At 48.2% G+C, this 19,027-nt stretch overlaps 1 protein-coding gene across 3 annotated transcripts in view; it reads left to right on the top strand.

The window, feature by feature from the left end:
- The first annotated feature begins 9,159 nt into the window (after positions 1–9,159).
- The window catches only part of SPOCK1 (SPARC (osteonectin), cwcv and kazal like domains proteoglycan 1), a 600,902-nt gene continuing 591,034 nt past the window's right edge, over positions 9,160–19,027 (top strand). For 2 of the 3 annotated variants that reach the window (XM_028103674.2, XM_088023617.1), the window contains exon 1: positions 9,840–10,025. In XM_028103674.2, coding sequence (XP_027959475.2) covers positions 9,840–10,025 — 186 coding nt within the window. Of the gene's footprint in view, positions 9,226–9,839; positions 10,026–19,027 lie in introns of those variants that run through there. The other variant, XM_088023618.1, reaches the window with a different exon arrangement.

Raw genomic sequence — 19,027 nt, 5'->3', positions numbered from 1 at the left:
ATAAAATAAATAAAATCCTAAAAAAAATGGGCCTCAGAACTCCCAATCTAATTCTCTCTCTACTGCCTTCATTAGAAAATGAGGCCCGGTAAGAATCAACAGAATAGCAGCCACTCTTGGTCAATCCCCAGTGATAAAGAGCAGTGAGGTTCTCCTTTTTCTTGGGAATGCTCATTTAGAATTAATTGAGCAGGAGTGGTTCAAAGCACTGTGTGCCTATGATATTATCTTCCCCAAATCCTGATAGGTATGTGCTATCATTACCTACATACCACAAACAAGGAAATGGAAGCATAGAGGGAGTGAAAAACTTGTGGAAATCACAGAGGCGGTAAGTGACAGAGCTGAGATCCAAACCCAGGTCTCTCTAACTCTAGGGTATATGATCCTATTACAGGATATACTATTTATGTTACACTTCCACATTGAGATATCTTTGGAAGAAGGGAAAGAACACTGCCCACAGTTCTGCCTTAACATAGCCACTGCTAGTCTGGAGTGTTTACTTGTTTTTTTCTACCTTCTTTCCTGCTGAAATCCTTCTGGACATCCAATTCTACAACTTTATTTTTTCTTTTATTACCCTTTGTGTCTCCATATTGCTTCATGGGTTTTATAGCCATCCTTCTAATGACCTGCATAATATTCCTTTGTTGGGCACACACTAACTTTCTAAATTTAGTGTTCTCCCACTGAAAGTCTTGGGAGAGCTTCTCGGGACCCCTGATGTCTCCCCTACAGCTCTCCTTGGCCCGATAACTCCGTTTTTACTTCATGCCTTGAGTGAAACGATACAAATTTAACTTGCAAATTGCCTGAGGATGTCTTTCATAGTTGTAGGCCCCTGTAAATTATAGGCAAATCTGCATGTAGCCAGGCAAATTCTTCCCAACACTTTGACTTTTAAGAAAAATCTAGTGGAGAGGAGTGTGCAAGTGATTAAAATTTTTACTCTGAGTCTGTGTGTCTCAGTTTCTAAAGGGGTGAATGCTCCTGCTTGTGTGAGCCGCATATGTGAGACTTTAATAAGAAATCACACGGTACATTGTAAAGCATCTTATAGGAGCAGCATTGATACTGACACATCATATTTATAGTGTTTCCCATGCGTAGACATTAGGCAAGTTTTACATCCCTCTTAATCCTCCTCACAGCCATATAAAGAAGGTACACCATTATTTTCTTCATTTTACAGGGAAACAAATGGGTCCAGAGGGATTAATCAACTAGTCTGAGAGTCCACAGCCCATAGGAGGCTGAGCTGGTGTTTTAGGAGGCTGAGCTGGTGTTTGAACCAGGGTTTATCAGGGCCTCCGGGCTGTGGGTAGTTAGGACAATGATGGAGGTTTGTGTCTTACTGACACAAACTGTCTTACTGATATATCAAAAGGCCTTCTGGTACTGTCTCTCCTTGAGATGATGCCTTCATAGCATTGTTCATTCCTGGGGGCTTGAGCCGGTTCAGTTTAGTGTGTTGGTCTTTGTTGACCCATCTGTATTCCACTTGGGGAGTTTGGGTAGGAAATATTTATGGGAAGTTTGGTTTTAGATCAAAGTTAGTTACTCAATGGTCTTAGAAATCCTTTCCAGTTAGTTCATGTTCCAGTAAGACAGTTAATGCTTGGGCTCCTCTGGGTGCTCAGCAGACTAGTCTGGTTCATTTTATTGTGTTTCTAAGGCCCACTTGGATCTGTGTGGCTTCTCCAGCTCCAAATTTGCTCTCTCGTCTCCATTTCAGCTTGAAAGATTCTTGGAGAGCTTCCTCCATGAAGAATTCCATTTTTGTGCTCAGTCTTGGGATCTTTGCTGAGCTGGGGCTCTTTGCACCAGCCCTTGCTCTCTGGTGGACCACCAAGCTCTCTGTTGACTTGGTAATCCCTGGCCTCCATCTCCACAAGGTGTGAACCGGCATGATCCCCAAGCTAAAACCCTTCTAAGGGCTGAATTCTGGTGTTGACCCTGAGAGGGAAGAAGGTCCCTGCCAGCCCACTGTGAATCTTTGTACTGTGTATTAAGGTTGAGGCCAACACATGGGTGTTTTCTCATCTTTTTTTTTTCAATTTTATTATGGTAGTCACCATACAATACATCATTAGTTTTTGATGTGATCCACGATCCATTGTTTAATGAGGAAAAAAAGGAGCTTAGATGGCTTTTCTGGCAGCAGAAAAGATAATTATCTTCAAGTCTCTAAGGGCTTGTTGTTCAGTCCACAGAGATGAGGTATCTTCCTATTTCCCAACTCAGAGCATAGTGTAAGGGGAAATGAGTGAGGCTGCCCCACCTCAAGGTGTAGAGATGGACTTAGAAGCCACAATGCCTGGGATCAGATCCCTTATTATCCTGAGCAAGTTTTTTAACCTCTCCAGATCTTCTTGATAACCCTCTGAGGTAGGCACTGCATTGTTTTATTGATGCGTGCTGCTTTAACTTCTCTGAAAAGGGATGCATCTGACAGCTGACAGCGTCTCACAAACTCCAGGGATTATTTTAGCTACTGAGGAATTGGGAGAATGTTCTAGGCAGAAGGGTGTCAGAGATTTTTGGGGACCTGCAAGAGCACAGAGGAATCAAACAGAGATGAATTCTCACCAGCTGGGCCAAGCTTGCCTCCAGTGCTGCAAACCAGCATTGAGGTCTTCCCTGTTAGAATAAGCTCCATGATGGCAGGGGCTCTATCTGTCCCATTCAACAGTTGTGTCCCAAGGGTCATCTAGCTTGGCACAAAGGGTCTGCTCCATAGCTCATTGCTGAATGATGAAATGAAGATTCTGAGTTTGCTCCCTCATCCCCAGTGACTTTTCACAGATGCATCTGTCCCTGGAAGTCTCTGTTCCACAGTCTTTGGGCACCTGATTCCATTTTCCAAACAGGACCACAGAACTGGGTCAAGACAGCACCTCACCCCATTTCACCAGGCGTCCTGTAAGCAGCCATCACTCTCTGATGTAGAAAGGGCCTTAGTGTTCCTGGATGAAGACCAAACATGTGACCCCTGGTGCCCAAATTCTATTTTACACCCCATGCTGGTGAGGTTACATCCTCATCATGGATCCCGAGTCCTGTTGAGCCATTTGGTACCATGTTCAAGGAGTCCCAGTTGTCAGTGCCTTCTGAAGCATAGACAGTCACAATCATAAATAATTAGCATGATTTCCCATTTTAACATATTGCTGACTATACATTTCATGGAAACGAGCACTAAAGTTCATGAGAACAACAGATATTGTGTATAATGAATTAGGAACAGCCCATTTACATGAAAAGGTGACTTTTTACTAGTGTGAGATTTCATGTGAGAGATGAGGGAAACGCAGAGGGCAGGGTGGGAGGTGGTGGTGGTGGGGCTGAGTGCTCTGGTGGGTCGGAGGGAACCTTTGACATCAGGTAGTGCCTGGTTCAAATCCTGGCTCTTTCATTTACTCACTGAGGGATTCTGGATGAGTGGTTACACAGCCCTGGGACTCAGTGTCTCCATCTGTGAAATGGGACTTATCTTGGTGCCTACTTTATAGGAGGTTGTTGTGAACATTGTATTAGATAACACATAGGACTGTAGTATCTGTGACATGTCCAGTGCACATCAGCAAATGTTCCTAGTAATGTCACACTCTTGTGTTTTTTTTTTTCCCTCTGTGGGCAGGACTTTGGCTCCCTCTACTTTGTCCCTAGGTAGTTACTTGGCCATTAGTCTTTTCTGATGGTTATTTTCATTTATTTGTGAGGTATTCATTTGCTTAAAATCAATTTCTCCCAAGCTGGGCTGCCCATACACCGTGGCTCTGCATGGGGGGAAAGAGAGCAAGATGGTATGTGTGTGGGGTGGGAATGGCCATGGGGTATGCAGGGAGATGGAGTGAGCCTGGCTCAGCTGTATACATATAATCAATAGGAGAAATCGACACCTTCGTAAAAGTTACAGGCCCTGCTGGGTGAGCTCTTTTCAGTGGTGCCAAGAAACGTACCTATTTCATTTGTCCTCTTCTTGGGGCTGGGATATGTTCAGCCTCAAAGCAGCAGGCAGCCTGGGAATGGAGTGGTCACGTCATCCCTCATTGTTTCCAGCTTCCATCCATGGAGGGTTTGGGGGTGAAGATACGGACAGAAACCTGGGAGCTGCTTTGCTTTTGGGAAGGGAGGGAAATAAATACATTGAGCCATAAGCATTCACTGATTCACTCAATATTTATTGAGTACCTTCTAGGTACCAGATGCTTTTTTAAGCACTGTGGGGTCAACAGCAAACAAGACAGACATGCCCAGACCTCTGTGCCCTGAGGGTCTGGTGGAGGATGGACATTTTACAGCTGTGATGAGTGCAGTGAGGAGGCTGGGGTCAGGAGAGCCTCTTCTGAGGACTTAGCGTGAAGCTGTAATCTGAAGGGTAAGCAGGGGCTGGCGGGGAGAAGGGCAGGGAGTGAGGAGAAGCATCCAGGCTGTAGGGAGCCCCCACAAATAGGCCCTGGAGTGGAGTGGGCGGGGGGCAGGTGATTAGAGGGAAAGGAGGAAAGGGCTGGTAGCATCCAGGTTTAGCAGGGTATAGAGGGAGTCAGGGTTAGGTGCTTGATCTTCTTCCTGACAGCACTGGCAGGTCAGTAAGGAGAGAGAAGCGGTCACGTTTCTACTGAGAGAGGACCCGTCTGGTGCCCGTATGGAGAGTGAATCACACATGTCTAGCGGAGAGGCAGAGACCCTTGTAGGGGACTCCATGTGGTGCAGATGAACAGTGGTGGGGGAGTGGACTCTAGAGGTGTAGCAGGGGGCAGAGTGGGTGCACCGGGAAATACCGCAGAGGGAGACTTGACATGTCGGTGACTCATTGAAAGTGGGGGCTGAGGAAGGGGTCAGAATGACACTGGTGTTTGGGGTGGTGCTGGTTTTCCTGAGGTGGGGACACGGGTAGGGAGCAGGTTTAGTGAGGAGGCATGGGTCAGGCATTCCATTTTGGACACACTGAATTCAAAGTGGTGGCAAGATGGCCAAAGGGAGATGCCATGTAGGAGGGAGATAGGAGTCTGCAGCTAAACATAAATCTGGGTTGATGACAAGGTGAGTATCTCAGGCACCTATTTTATCCCATGGAGCCCAGTGGGTGGTCATTCTAGCCAGCAGAGCATTGTGGAGCGGGAGCTACACTCAGAACTTTCCACTACGAGATCCACCTTCCTCATTCTGTGACCTTCAGCAATTCATCTGACCTTTCTCTGCTCTCCTATCCTCAGCATAAAATGGTGATAGTTATGTCTGTTTCAGAATACCCAGGAGCACGTGTCTGAGGATCCATTAAACTGAAAATAAAACATATGGAGCACTTTGGAAGTAAGAACTATGTTAAAACAAGGAGTTATTATAGTTGTGCGTTAGCCAATGAAAAGCAGAAATATAGCCCCAAGGCTCAGTATTGATTTTGGTCCTGGGTACTTCCCGCAGCTGAATAAATCTGACATTTCTGCCCTCAAGTGCTGGCTGTGCTGATGGCAGGTCTCCAGCTTCCAGCCTCCTTGCCCCTGTTCCAAGGTTACGTCCTTTCTCGGCTCTGGCCAGATCCAGCATCCCCACACCTGCCCGTGGTGCTCTGGCTGCCCTTCCCACCCCGGTGGGTGGTTCCAGGGAAGGTTCCAGTTGTGAAGTTGGAGGCTTGCCAAGAGCAGATGCCCTCTGATTAAACTGGGGACAGGCCCTGCCAGAAAGGCAGAGTTTGGATCTTCAGGACAAGGGATTTAAGGGCTACCAAAGGAAACGCCTATAGACAGTTTCCAAACTTCTGAATGCATGAAGGACTATGGAATGTGCTTGCTTCATTCATTCATTCATTCATTCATCGATAAATATTTATTGAGTGCCCATTGACTGTCAGACTCTGAGATAAGCCTGGGAATACAGGAGTCAAAAAGACGCTATGTATATCCTCCTGGAACTAATATTTGGACTGGGAAAGAGAGAGACAAAGGAACCAAATACTCTTATGGGACAACCAGGTACAAGGCTAGAGAGTGGTGATGCAGCTGGGCTGGGGAGGGCCTGTTTTAGATGAAGTGGTCAGGGAAGCCTTCCCTGAGAGGTGACACCGAGCTGAGATCAGACAGCTAAGAAACAGCTGACCTAGGAAGGGCAGGGAGAGTACATTCCAGGCCAAGGACCTGGCCAGTTCCGAGTACCTGTGGTGAGAACATGCTTGGCATGTGTGCAAAACCATGACAAGGAGCATGGCAAGAATCCAGGGACTGGGAGGGAGGGAGAGAGGCCAGATGGAATGGGCTTCCTCAGTCATGGGAGGGAGTTTGGGTGGTTTTTTTTTTTTTTTTTTTGGTGTCACAGTGAACCATTGAATGGTTTTTTTTTTTTTTTCCCAAGGGAGTGGTTTCTGTTTGGAAGCGATTATCCTGAATGGATAATGGATTGGAGGGGAAAGGAAAGAATCAGGGAGATGAACCAAGAAGCCAGTGCAGTCCTCCAGGTGAGAAGCAGTGGCTGTGGGCCCCAGGGTGCCATGTGGGTGGACTGAAGTGGATGGATTGGAGGGGCGGTGCGCAGTGGAACAGGTCAGCTTGCTGATAGATACGAGGTGAGGGGCGAGGGCAAGGAAGAGACTGAAGATGCCTCCCGGGTTTCTGGCCTTTGCAGCCATGTGCATGGGATTACATTTACTGCAATAGGGAATCTCTCAGAGCACAGGTTCACGGAGGGAAATCTAGACTCTTGGTTTCACCTGGTCCAGTCTGACACACCCATGGGTCATGTGGAGGAGATGTCAAGTACGAAGTTGGACGTACAGCTGAAAGTCACCAGACCCTTCGAGGCTGGAAATGCAACTGCAGAATCTCCGCACAGGATTGGATAGGAACACCCAGGGACACGGTGTAGACAGAGCAGAGGGCCCAGGCCTGAGCCCTGAAAATGACCAGTGGGCATGATCAGTGGGGAGTGGGAGAGCCAGCAGGGCTGGTGCCACAGGAGCCTCAAGAAACCTCTCAGAGGCCAAGAAGGGGAGGTCTCCCACTCAGTGTGATGACTTGGAGGAGGTTGCTGATGGTGACAAGTCACTTCAGTCAGTGAGGATGAAAAGCACATGAGAGTGGGTGGAAGAAAGAAAGAACTGGAGCTGAGGAGGCAGAATGACATTTGGGGACAACTCTTTGGAGAAGTTTTGCTGTCAAATTGGGCAGAGAAATGGTGAAGTGGCTGCTTGATTGGGTTTCTGTGAAAACTAAGAAATGCTCTCTCCATCATTTCTAAACCTCTTTCCCACTCTGATCCAGCCAGGACACGACCCTGAAATACCGAACATATTTCCATGATAAAATAAACTATGGATGACATGTGGTCCCCAATATATTAGCTGTACCTCCACTCCTTTTTCTCCCTCTCCAGAATGCTTCTAGGAATGTAAATCAGTCAGAGCAATGTTGGGATAAGCATCTGCTACTTTTTAGGAAACATCACAGTCCAATTTCCGTACATGAAACTACATGCAACCAAGTTAGTTGTGGCACAACTCATACCTGACCACACCACACAGGTTGGGGAGTGTTGGCTAGGTGTGGTCCCAGGCCACAGCTGGGTGCCACTCATTCATTCATTCATTCATTCATCACCTATTTTTTTGAGCACTCGCTGTGTGTCAGGAGCGTGGCTCTGGGCAGTGGGGGCAGAGGTGAATGAGCCAAATGTGGCCTCCGCCCTCCCCTCGCTGCAGCCAGGTAGGGAGCACAGACGTGGAGTAAGGGATTTCAAGAGCAGGGAGCTGACAGCTGGAGAAGGGTGCTCTTAAGGAGAGCCTCACTAGGGTCTTGGCCTGGTCCACAGGTTTAGCAAGAGTTACTGTGAAGAGGTCAGGATGTATAAGCTACAGGGGTGAATTAATGAAGCTCATGTTGGGCTGGGCGTGGACCGTGGCCCAGGCAGAAGTGAGCACCCAGTTCACTTACCCCCACTGGGGTCTGTACCAAGACCAACGTGTCCTAGAAGTCCGGAAAGGAGGAAGGAGTGGCCTGAGAGGCAGCCGGAGCGGGGACGGATGTGCAGGGTCTGGGGGCTTCACTCAGAGTTTGGTTTTCATCAGGAAAGCAACGTGAAGGTTTTTAAGTGTGTGCGTTGAAGGAAGAGGGGCGAAGGTATCAGGTGTGTTTTAAAAGAGCACTCTGGTGTCTGGGGAATGGGGTGTGTTTGTACAAGAGAAAGGCGGCAGGTGAGTGTCACCCGTATGCACACAGGGCACTGCATTAATTCCTTTCCAGCCCTGTTCGACCAGGTGCTGGAAACCAGATGGTGGGGGGGCGGGGGGAGGAGGTCAAGTGCCGCGCCCTCCCCCCTCTTCCTCCCCTCCCTGTCTGTGTCCTGTGTCCTCTTCCTGAAACCTGGTTTAGTTTTCCTCTTTCTCCTTCCTGCCCTCGAGGAAAATCCAACAGGCTGGTGCCAGGGCCGGTTCTCAAAGGATGGGAACACAAGCAGACATGGGCTTCTCTGCAGAAGAACACCAAAAGATACGCACAGGTCCGCCGTGGGGGTACAAGGATGTAGAAATTATAGAAATGGAGGTCAGATGGACTGGTTTAAGGGATTGACAGCAGTGGGCATGGTAATGGGGCATGGGAGTGCAGAGACGCAGGTGGGCACACGACCAGGAATGGCCAGTGCAGAAATTCACTCACCTGGGGCCGGGGGTGGGGGGGTGGGGGTGGGGGTGGCTCCTAAGGAATGCTGATTCAGCGAGTCTGGAGCTTGAAGCAGGAATCCGCATTTTTAAGAAGCCCTCTCCTCCCCCGACCTAGGTGAGGCTGACCTGGGTGGCCCGACGACCTTCCTTTTGAGAATGTCTAAACGCTGGCCGGCTTCTTGGCCTTGTATCCTCAGTCGCTTCCGCTGGCTGTCCGCTGCTTGAGCCTGAAAGCTTGTTTCAGCCCCGCACTGAGCTGTGGATAACCACGTCCCAGGCCGCCCGCCCAGGGGCGGCGCGGCTGTCGGGCGGGCGGCACGGCAGCACACGGCCGCCAGGGGTCGCCAAAGGCCTCGGCTCGTGCGCTCGGGCTCCTCCGCCCGCGGTCGCCGCGCCCGAGCGAGCCGGAGAGCGAGCGGAGCCAGAGCGCTGCGGGCTCACAAAGCGGCCGGACGCGCGGCGGCGGGTGGCAGGAGCTTTGGAGAGCGACGCGGCGGATCAGCCTCCTCTGCAACCGCGCCACGCGAGCTCGAGCAACTCGGACGTGCGGACCCGGGCCGGCCCCCACGGTACGTGCCCCGCGGAACCCCGCGCCCCAACTTGGCGTAGTTGGGACCTCCCCGCGACCACCGGGAGGCTGGCAGGGGCAGGGCCTGGGGGTGTCTCCGCGCGCCCCTCTTGCCGAGGCGGCAGGGCGGGCCAGGGGGACCCCCCACCTCCGCACCCTGCGCCCCGTTGGGCCAGAGCCTGGGCTGGTGCTCGGAGCCCTGTTCTCCCCTTCCCTACCCCAGAGCTCTGGGCACCGTCTATGGGAGTGCGGCTTGCCGACCCGGGGCTCCCCGTTTTTGGGGAGGGTTGCTGAAAACCCTGATCTGAGAGTAGCGGTCTGTAGGGCACCCGGAGAATAGGCGACAGGGGTCCCCTATAGTTTGGGAGCAGCCCCTAATTTGTGACGCAGCCTCTTCATTTGTAACTAAGCCCCCCATTCGTGAGAGGGGTCCCCGGGTCTCTAGATCCGCGACAGGCGCCCCGGGGTGTGCGGGGATGACCGTGTCCCCGCGGTGAGAGCCCCAGTCCCTTCAGCCCGGGCGGGTCGCGGAGGCGCGGAGAGCGCGGTAGGGCGCGGGGGGCTCGCCTGGCCCTGCCCTCCCGCCTCACGCCCCTGCGTGCCCCCTGCCCGCAGATGCCGGCGATCGCGGTGCTGGCGGCGGCGGCCGCGGCGTGGTGCTTCCTCCAGGTGGAGAGCCGGCACCCGGACGCGCTCGCCGGCGGCGCGGGCCCCCACAACGACAATTTTCTAGACAATGACCGGTGGCTGAGCACCGTCTCCCAGTACGACCGGGACAAGTACTGGAACCGCTTTCGAGACGTGAGTACCGCTGCTGCTGCCAGGCCCTGCGGGGCCCGGGAGCCTCTCAGGGAGGGGGCCTCTGGGGCGGGGTGGAGCGGGGATTGGTGCACACCTGCCCCCGCAGCTTGTCGGTCGGGGTTCCTAGGCTGCCTCTTGCCAGAGAAGAACTTTAAAGACAACTTCGAAGGCTTGATGCTCTTTGCCTGCGACCTGTGGTCCAGGTGTGTGTTATCATGGGACTGGGGGAGGTGACTGACTGACATGGTATGAACAGCAAGCAGCTCAGAGGGAGGCTTCCTCAGGCCCTCCGTTCCCCTAACGTTGGTGGTTGACTTTACCGAGCGCCCTAGAGAACCTTCCTGGGGGCAGCAGTGATTTGGACCATCTCCAGGCTGTGCCAGAAGAGTCCGTGCTGCAGATGTTACGCTTGGGGCTGAGCCCGGCTGATTTATTAAGAGAGACAGGTGTTCTAGGAGCTTTGGAGGGTCATGGCAATGGGGCTCATCAAAGGTTGATGGTAGTGGTGTGGGGGAGGTGTGGTGGTTTTGACCCTTGGTGTCTGAGGGGAAAGGGAGCAGGCCACTCATGGAGTCCGTCTCCTGCCCTGAAGAGGAGCCTGGGTGGCAGAGGATTGCTCTTCTGGGGGAGTCCCGGGAGGCACATGTGCTGCCTGTTTCTGCCCCAGGGCTGCTACTGCACGGGGATGTCCCAGAGGATGCTGGACAAGAAGCACCTGGCATAGTGTTTCCAGCAGATGGCGACCGCTCGGGTGCTACGTGGTGGGGGGGGGGGGGGTTGCTGCCGACAGCTCTTTCAAAGGCTCTCCCAGGTGGCTGGGGCCGTGTGCCTGGAGGGGACCGGGAGAGAACTTGTATGATACTTCACATGAGGATTTCCTGCCCTTGAGAGAGACCCTCACCACAGAGCCTCTGCTCTTGTCACAGGGCTCTTTTAGGTGGGAGATGTGTGGGAGGCACCCTCCCTTTACTGGATTTGTCTAGCCCCATTTCTGGTAGCCCCAAACCCTTGCAGGGGAAAAGTATGAGGAAATCCAGTGAGTCCAGATATTTTCTTGTACTTTGTAAAGGGCACCTCTCCAGGTCCCATTCCTGAGGAGCAGGTATGCCCATAGCCTCGAGTGAGGGCTTTTCCCTCCTCTCTCTTCTCCTCCTCTTCCTTTCTCTAATTGACTATGGGCTGCTTCTCTTTGAAAGGTGCTTTCAGACACATTAAATGAACTTTCACAGTTATTTTGAGCTTGCCTTATGCGGCGGACTTCCTCTGTGCTTCCCCCACCTCCTCCTGTCCCTGACCTGCTCTGTTAACCGTCTTGCATCCTGCTTTCTGTTCAGTTCGGAGGAGTCCTGCACCGACTTTATTTGCCTGAGGCTGAAAAAGATGCCGAACTGCCCCAAAGGTGCCCCCAAAGAAGCATTCACTCATGGACTCAATAGGGTAGAAATAATTTTGCTTTTTAAAATTTGTTTTATCATTACATTTTGGATAGAGTTGAGGGACAAGGCAGATGCTTACCTGGGCTAGAGTTGAGGGACAAGGCAGATGCTTAAATTGGGCTAGAGTTGAGGGACAAGGCAGATGCTTACCTGGGCCAGGTGGAAAAGAGAAGGACACCTTTGCCGATGCCTTGGTTAGAGTGGCACCTCGGTCGGGTTGAAAGCAGCTGCGTTTGTTGACTTTCAGGATGTGGAAAGGTTCACTGTGCTTTTGTGTCTGCTCAAGAGTTTCTAGTCTTAGTGTATCATAAGCATGATATTATCCTTATTTCCCATTAAGCTTTAAATTTTTAGAATTTGAGTTTTTCTCCATTTCTCATCTTGCAAATGGTGACATTCTTTTATCCTTGGGTCACTGTTGTCCAGAACCTGACTGATCATGAGGCTCCCCTGGGGTGTTTGTTAAATTCTAGCACCCAGACTCCTCCCCTGGAGAGCCTGATTCCGTACTTTCAGAATGATTGCTGGAAAACTCTATTTTAAAACAAACATTCTCGGTAATTCTTACAATGTTTAGGCTGCCTTAAGTATTGTAAAAATGTCTGAAGCTTAATAAGAAGAGAAATGCTTTTATGTTCAAACACACTGCTTTTTTGTTTCTGGAGAATTTTAGGTGTTAATATTTTTACCAGCATATATTCTTTTAAAATGAATATTTAATCCAGCATACCATTAAAAACATCTCAAAATGTTAAAAAAATCCCAGACAGGTTTTCTCATCAACCATTTGATATGTTTCATGGGGTCTTGTGATACCAGCTGTGGCTAGTAACCTCTTCAAAGTTGTGAAACTCAAACTAGGTGCTCCTTTAGTCCACCTTCAAGCATCTTCATTGGGTCATTTACTTGGAGTAACCAAAAAGCCTCTGTTCCCTGGGTCCAGGCAGTAAAAGGTTGCTTGCTCTAAAAACCGGATGTTCAGTGGACAGTGGACAAAGACCCAGCTAACGGGACAGTTGCTCAGCGAGCCCGATTGTTTGCACTGAGCCAGGTCTTGCTTAGGGTTGACAAAGCTTAGCTTCTCTGTTAGTGTTCTAGTTGTTTTGTTGAAGCCACTGATAACTTACGGACACCGTGTCCTGAGATTACCGTTGTGATGCTTGTCAATATTTGAAAGTCACTGTGAAAGAAAGCTTGTTGCCTTTCCCCTGACTTGTCACTTTATTGCACTCAGGTGAGAGAGATTTATTTTTTAATTTTTTAAATTTTTATTTTTTAAAGGTTTATTTTTGAGACGGTGAGAGAGAGAGAGAGAGAAAGAGCCAGGGAGAGAGAGGAGAAGCAGAGGGAGAGAGAGGAAGAGAGAGAATCCCAAGCAGACTCCCACTGAGCACAGAGCCTGACGCGGGGCTTGATCTCACGACCCCAAGATCATGACCTGTGTTGAAACCAAGAGTTGGTTGCTCAACCAACTAAGCCACCCAGACACCTGGGGGAGAAAGATTTAGAAGTGATTTTTGACCTTGTGAAACTAAAAACTAAAGTCTCCTTTTAGAATGTTGATGATACCCTTTGGTGGTTGTTATTGGGTTCGCTTTGAAATGGAAATGATAGCAGGCTGTGTGCCATGGTCCCCTGCATTGAGTGCTCTGTGACATTGCCAGGGATGACCTGAGAGCCACTACTTGGCACTTTGAAGTGGTCCTGTTGCTCAAGGTACACACTTAATAACTGTCTCCTTTACAGAAACAAAACTTTCAGAACCACTCCATGGCTTGTTGCCTAGAGTGAGAGATCCAGGAGAAACAGAACAATGTTGAGATGTTTGCTCCCAAATGTATTGGTGGTCTGTTTGGTCCTCATTCTTTTATAAAAATGAGCAGTTGGGATGTTTTGGTCAGATGGAGACTGAGACTTTTGCACATATACAGTATTGAGAAGTAGATGAAGAAGGTAGATGTTTGTATTAGGTTGTACAATAATTTCTGGCTTTCTGCTGTCATACATTTAACTTCTCTGTGGTTTGAGATTGAGGGGTCAAGATGCTACAGTCATTCTCTGGATTTTTCCTCAGCGTGATTTCGGTCTCCATAGTCATTCCTCTAAGGAAATTTTCCTCTGTTCGTTCTTACATTTATTTGCACATTCATTCCCACATCTATCTGATTGTCTAGTATATGCTAGGCAGTGTGGGCTGTAAGCGTGCACAAGGTAAATAATGTCATCTCTTCTCTCAGTAATCTCTTGTCTACTGGAGGAAATCTTTTAAGGCTTTCAGGCATTTCTTTCTTACTTAGTTTTTTTTAATAGGTTTTTTTCTTATAACATTTGTACATTCTGGTTGTAATTAAAAAATTTAAACATTGCATAAACAGATAATACCTAACATTAACCAAGCACATTGTCTAAGGTACTTTACATATATTATCTCATTTAAAATTCATAACCATCCTAGGAGAGAAGTACTATTATTGATGGTTTACTGGGAGGTTGAGGCTGTTGCCCCAAGTTACAGAGCTGGGCTGTGGAGGAGCCTGGACTGGACCCAGGCAGTCTGATTCCAGATTCTTGCTGTGCATTGCAATCAGTCAAGAGTGGAGTGGATTTAGGATGTGAGGCTCCTTTGATATCACATTGTAAGTCTTTCCTACTTTATGTCTGAGGGCAATCAGTGAAGAATCTTAGTTTGAGACAAAGTAGAACGGAACCCAGGTAAGATATGGCTTACTGTAGGGGTCACGTCAGGGCTTACCTTCTGCTAATAATGAGCTTCTGATTTGATTAAAATAATATTGTTGCTTACACCAAACATGACATTTTTTTTTCTTTTGCACACATGAAACTAGACTTGACATTTAACTCCAGGATAATTACCTTGAGCAGGCTTGAAGAATCAGAAACTTTGCCTTGGCTGGCATTTATCTTAGTCCGGAGTGACCTGAGTTTGTAATTCTAATGAGACCACAAGGACCAGCCTGCCTTCTTTCTCCTCTTGATGCACACTCTGTGGGATTTGGTGGTCTCCGTAGCAGAACTGGGGTGGCAGTGAGCATCTGATTTGCTCACTTGATCTTAACATCTCAGCCGTCATGAGTTTCAAGGGCAAATGGGGCTTATTGATAGAATAGTGGCTGGCTCAGTCAGTAGAGTTGGTGACAAGAGAGGTGGTATGGCTTAGTGGATCAGTCATTAATCTGTCACCACAGAAACTCGGCTTGTAATAGAGAGTAGCAGAAAATCATTTTGATTAAACAAGTTCAAGGAGACTTAAATGAGTTTGTGATCCTGACTCTTTAATGAACCCACTATCTTAAATCCCCTGTACTAAATGACCACTGATAGAAATAATTATTTCCCAGGAACCATTGTAAAGAGACACTTTGGGAGTCAGTAGGCCTGAGACCATTCTTGTGTTTTTTGTCCTTACCTTCAGTTTGTCCTTGCCAGAGAAAACCTCGTTCTTGCCTGGCAAGGATGGGAGAACTTCTTGCCAGTTGACCTTCCTAGGCTGAGTTCCCCTGCCTCTCCTGGTCCTCCCCCAGTCCTGCCCTGTAGTGCTTCTGCTGAACTGGATTGCTGAGAGGATAAGTCCTCTTCTCTAGGCTGATGAGATTATTTTCAAAAGCAAGAAGTGGTCCCAAATGGATCCTGGGGCCTGTGCTACTTCCCTAGAGGAGTGGGACCTAATCATTAGCTCAACTCTTTTATCTTGCGTGGAGAGAGGCAGTAATGTTAGTAATTAAATATTTTATAATCATATCTTATTTACGTAATGTATTTCACACCAAACACACTCAGTATCTGAACTTGAACACTTTCAGGATGACTCCTTTTACCTTTCTTCTGGTGAGGTGACTATGAATGTCCCTTAGGAAATTCCTCAGACCTAGGCTCACTGCAGATCTCTTCCCAGATGAGGTAACTACAAACAAAATAAATTTCCTCTAAGGAATTAAATAATTTGCCCAAAGTTACAAGTATTTTCTTACCCTATTTCATCTAATATAAGATGCCATTACTTTTAAGATGCACCATTGTTGTGTACTTCTAAGAAAGGAGACAGTGCCCAGAATGAAGAATTTAATAGACCCTTGGGTAAAACTGGGACCCCAGAGGACTACCCGCTCACTGTAAAGGTAAATAAGAAATGAACCCACCATGCAGAAAAAGGAGCATGGTAAGGTGACTTGCATGTCTCCACCTTGGCCCTGGTGAATGGAGGGAAAAAATTTGCCCCTGGCATTTGAGCAGGCTGGCTCAATGCATACTACCGTGTGGTTAATTAAATTTAAGGGAGACAGATTATTTGTCTTCTCCAAATCCTTGACTTTTCATTTGTTAAGTGGGGATGGTAACACTCTTATTGGTGAGGACTCTAGATTTCAAGTAACTGAAATCTAGTTCAAGCTGGCTTAAATGGAAAAGAAAACTTACTTTATAACTGAAGATTCTGCTGATAAGCTATGACTTCAGGTAAGATTGGATCCAGGCACTCCCCCATCCCCCAGGCTTTGGGCTTTCTTTCCCCTATGTTGGTTTTGTTCTCAAGCTCATTAATTCCATGTGGTGGCTCATGGCAAGTACAAATTTATATCATCATGAAGTTTTTATGTCTCAGTAGTGCCAACAAAATTCCCAGAATTGAGACTTGTCAGATTTACCTGTTTTTATATACCCATCCCCAATCAATTACTCTTGACAATTGGGTAGAATATGTTAATTGTTCAGGCCTGGGACCTTGGGCTAAAGTTGTGTGGGGGCTCCAAGAATCCTATGGTGGAAGGGAGGGTTGAGGGGTAGCTCCTTAAGGGGACATGGATGTCCAGTATGTTAGCCAACCTTACAGGGCTGGCATGAAGAATAAACTGGCTACTACCTGGGAAGTTCTTAGCAAAGTATTTGGTGTAATAAATGCTGAACGGGTGGAGGCTATTTTTTAAAATATTAACAACTCCTGTAACACTTTATGTATTATTCCTCAATTTTAGTTGTATATATTTGTATTTTAGCTTTTTAAATCATTGGATGTTTCCTGAAGTCAGAGCCTGAGTCTTAGCATGCCTGGCACAGAGTAGGTGGTGAATAAGCATTGTGTTGACTTGAATTTCTTCCTAAGCACACCTCTTGATGTATTCCTGGGAAAGAAAGCCTATAGGAGAATTACAGACATGTGTACTTTTATAGTTTTTGGTGGGTGGAAATTCTACATCCTACACATGCTGCAAAACATTTTTTGTGGGGCGATTCTAATCTCTATCTGTAAGCTGGGACCTTACAACTTTGTAACCGTTTTCTGGATACACTTGTATAGAGCTCAGTGTTCCCAGACCTTTACCATTAAGCCCAGCACAGAAGGCTTCTCAGTAAGTGAATGAATGAGTGAGTGAGTGAGTGAGTGAGTGAATTATTCTGGATCAGGATTTTCCACGCCTTTAGGATGGAGACAAGTTGTTCTTTGCAGAGGTCTGGCCCCAGTAAGTCATGCTAGCTTTGGACACATGTCTCATTCTTTTAGTGATTGATAGTGATTATGGATGGACACATGTCTCATTCTTTTAGTGATTGATAGTGATTATGGATACCAACAGATGGGGGTGCTGTTGAGAGTCAGGGTGAATCTGAAAAAGAAACCCAACGCCCGCACAACCGGGACACAACTCTTTGAAGCTGAGTCCTTTCAGAGTGAAGAGCCCATTCTTTGACCTGAGTTCACCTTGCAGTCTTGCCAAGTATAAGCTTGGGTCTTTGGCTAGAGCATTACTTTCCTCATCTATAAAAGTAGAGTGATCATACCTACTTGTTGGGCTCGGGGGAGGATGAGTGACATCATGACGCAAAGCACAAAGTAAGGCGCTCATGACCTTTGAGTGGCTGATGTACCTGCTCCTCTGATTTGCTTTCCGAGGGTCACTTGTCTTCTGCCCTGTGAGTGAATTGTTGGCACACACATGTTGTTTTCTGTGTCGTGTCTTAGAGAAATGTTGGGGAGATCTGTTCCATTATCCCTGAGCCTGTCTTCATTCCTTGCCAGTCTGGAAGGCTGTGTGAGGTTCCATATGGTCTCTTTGTTAATTTCCAGTTGCAGCTTCTGGCACAGAAGACTTTCCCATTATATTTCCCATCATCACTGGACCTCCTGAAACTAGCAACTCATCATGATGTATATGAGAGCAAATTTGTGCCCAGCTGTGCCTGAAATTCAAGTTATGTGAAGGGCTCCCCGGGGAGCCCTGTTTTGCCAGCTCAGCCCTGATCAGTATCACTTTTAATGTTAAGCTCTGATCCGGTTGCATCCAGCCCATCTCAAAAGGTATAAACCTCATCTTGTCCTACAGAGAGATCTAGGCTGGCTTTGGGGCGGGTGGGGTTCTGCATTACTGTCCTTGAGGAAGTTCCTTCAGGGTCTAGCAAATGTTGCTTGTTGGAGTTCAGGAGTCCCCAAGATCCTAGTTTGGCTTTAAAACCAACAGGAAAATACTGGTAGGGTTGGCCAGGCCTTTCTTCCTTCTCTCCTCAGGTCTAGCTCTTCAGATCCAGATCATGACAGGCTATCAGAGGACCTATAATTCACTAAACGCAGAGCCGGTTGACTGTGGTTTAGGAAAACCCAAACAGTAAAACATAGCTAATGCAGGGTGTGATGGTTTGTTGGTGCAAAAATGTTCTCCAAATGCCAGGTCTGTACCAGGCCTTTGCTGGGTGCTGCGTGAAGACGGAGCGCTTTGTACCCTCCTGGGGTTTACTCTCTAGCAAACAGATAAACAATCACAAAATAAGCGTGTAGGTACAGTAGACAAAAGTGCTACAAGGTAGAGGTACAGCCGCCTTGAGACTATGTAAAGGGAAGGGGAAGGTGCTGATGAACTCTTCTGGCCAGGGAATGCTCCTGGGGAAGGCCATTGGAGCTGAGAGCTGGTGGATGACAGGAGTGAGCCACGTGAGGAGAGGAGGTGCTTGTGTTCCAGGCAGCAAGCGGGAGGAACAAGTCCCAAGGTCTTGAAGTGGGAAGGACCCTGATGTGTTTCCATTAGACGTGTTTGCCCTAGGATTCTGTTAAGCAGCAAGCTCTCTCCTAGTTTATTTAAAAAGCACACTTTGCCCATTTGCAGCTTAACACCTATTTTGGAGGCAGGAGAATGAGTCACCTATGACAAATGAGATCGGCAGATGGGCCAAGGACGTGGAAGGATGGCCTGTTCTGTTGTTCTCCCTCTCTGCCAGCCTCAGCAGCCTCCTCTGATGGGAAAGTGTCCAGCCCCCTCTTTGCCTCCGCCTTCAGAAAGTCCTTCCTCCCCTAAGGTCTGCGGCCCATGAGCTTCTCCTTCGCTCTGTGGTCCAGTGTCCTGGGCTATAGAGCTCCTGCAATTCCCACTGCTCTTTAAAAATAAAGGTGCCATGGAGTTTCTGGATGGAGTGATGGTTTATGAAGTATTTATTTCAAAAATGAGAGTGGTTTGAATGAGTTGTTCCTTGCCCTCCTCCCCATTCCCTTCTCCTGTCATCACTGCTGAGAACCAACTGGGTGCCAGGCTTAGAGGCTAAAGTTGAGAACCAAGATTACCACCC

This window comes from Eumetopias jubatus, unplaced genomic scaffold (genome assembly GCF_037043125.1).
Source record: "Eumetopias jubatus isolate StellerSeaLion01/CBP00866 unplaced genomic scaffold, mEumJub1_p1.0 scaffold_5, whole genome shotgun sequence".
Classification (NCBI taxonomy): Eukaryota; Metazoa; Chordata; class Mammalia; order Carnivora; family Otariidae; genus Eumetopias; species Eumetopias jubatus.
Note: the sequence above shows the minus strand (reverse complement) of the source record. Positions and strands in the feature narration are given on the sequence as shown.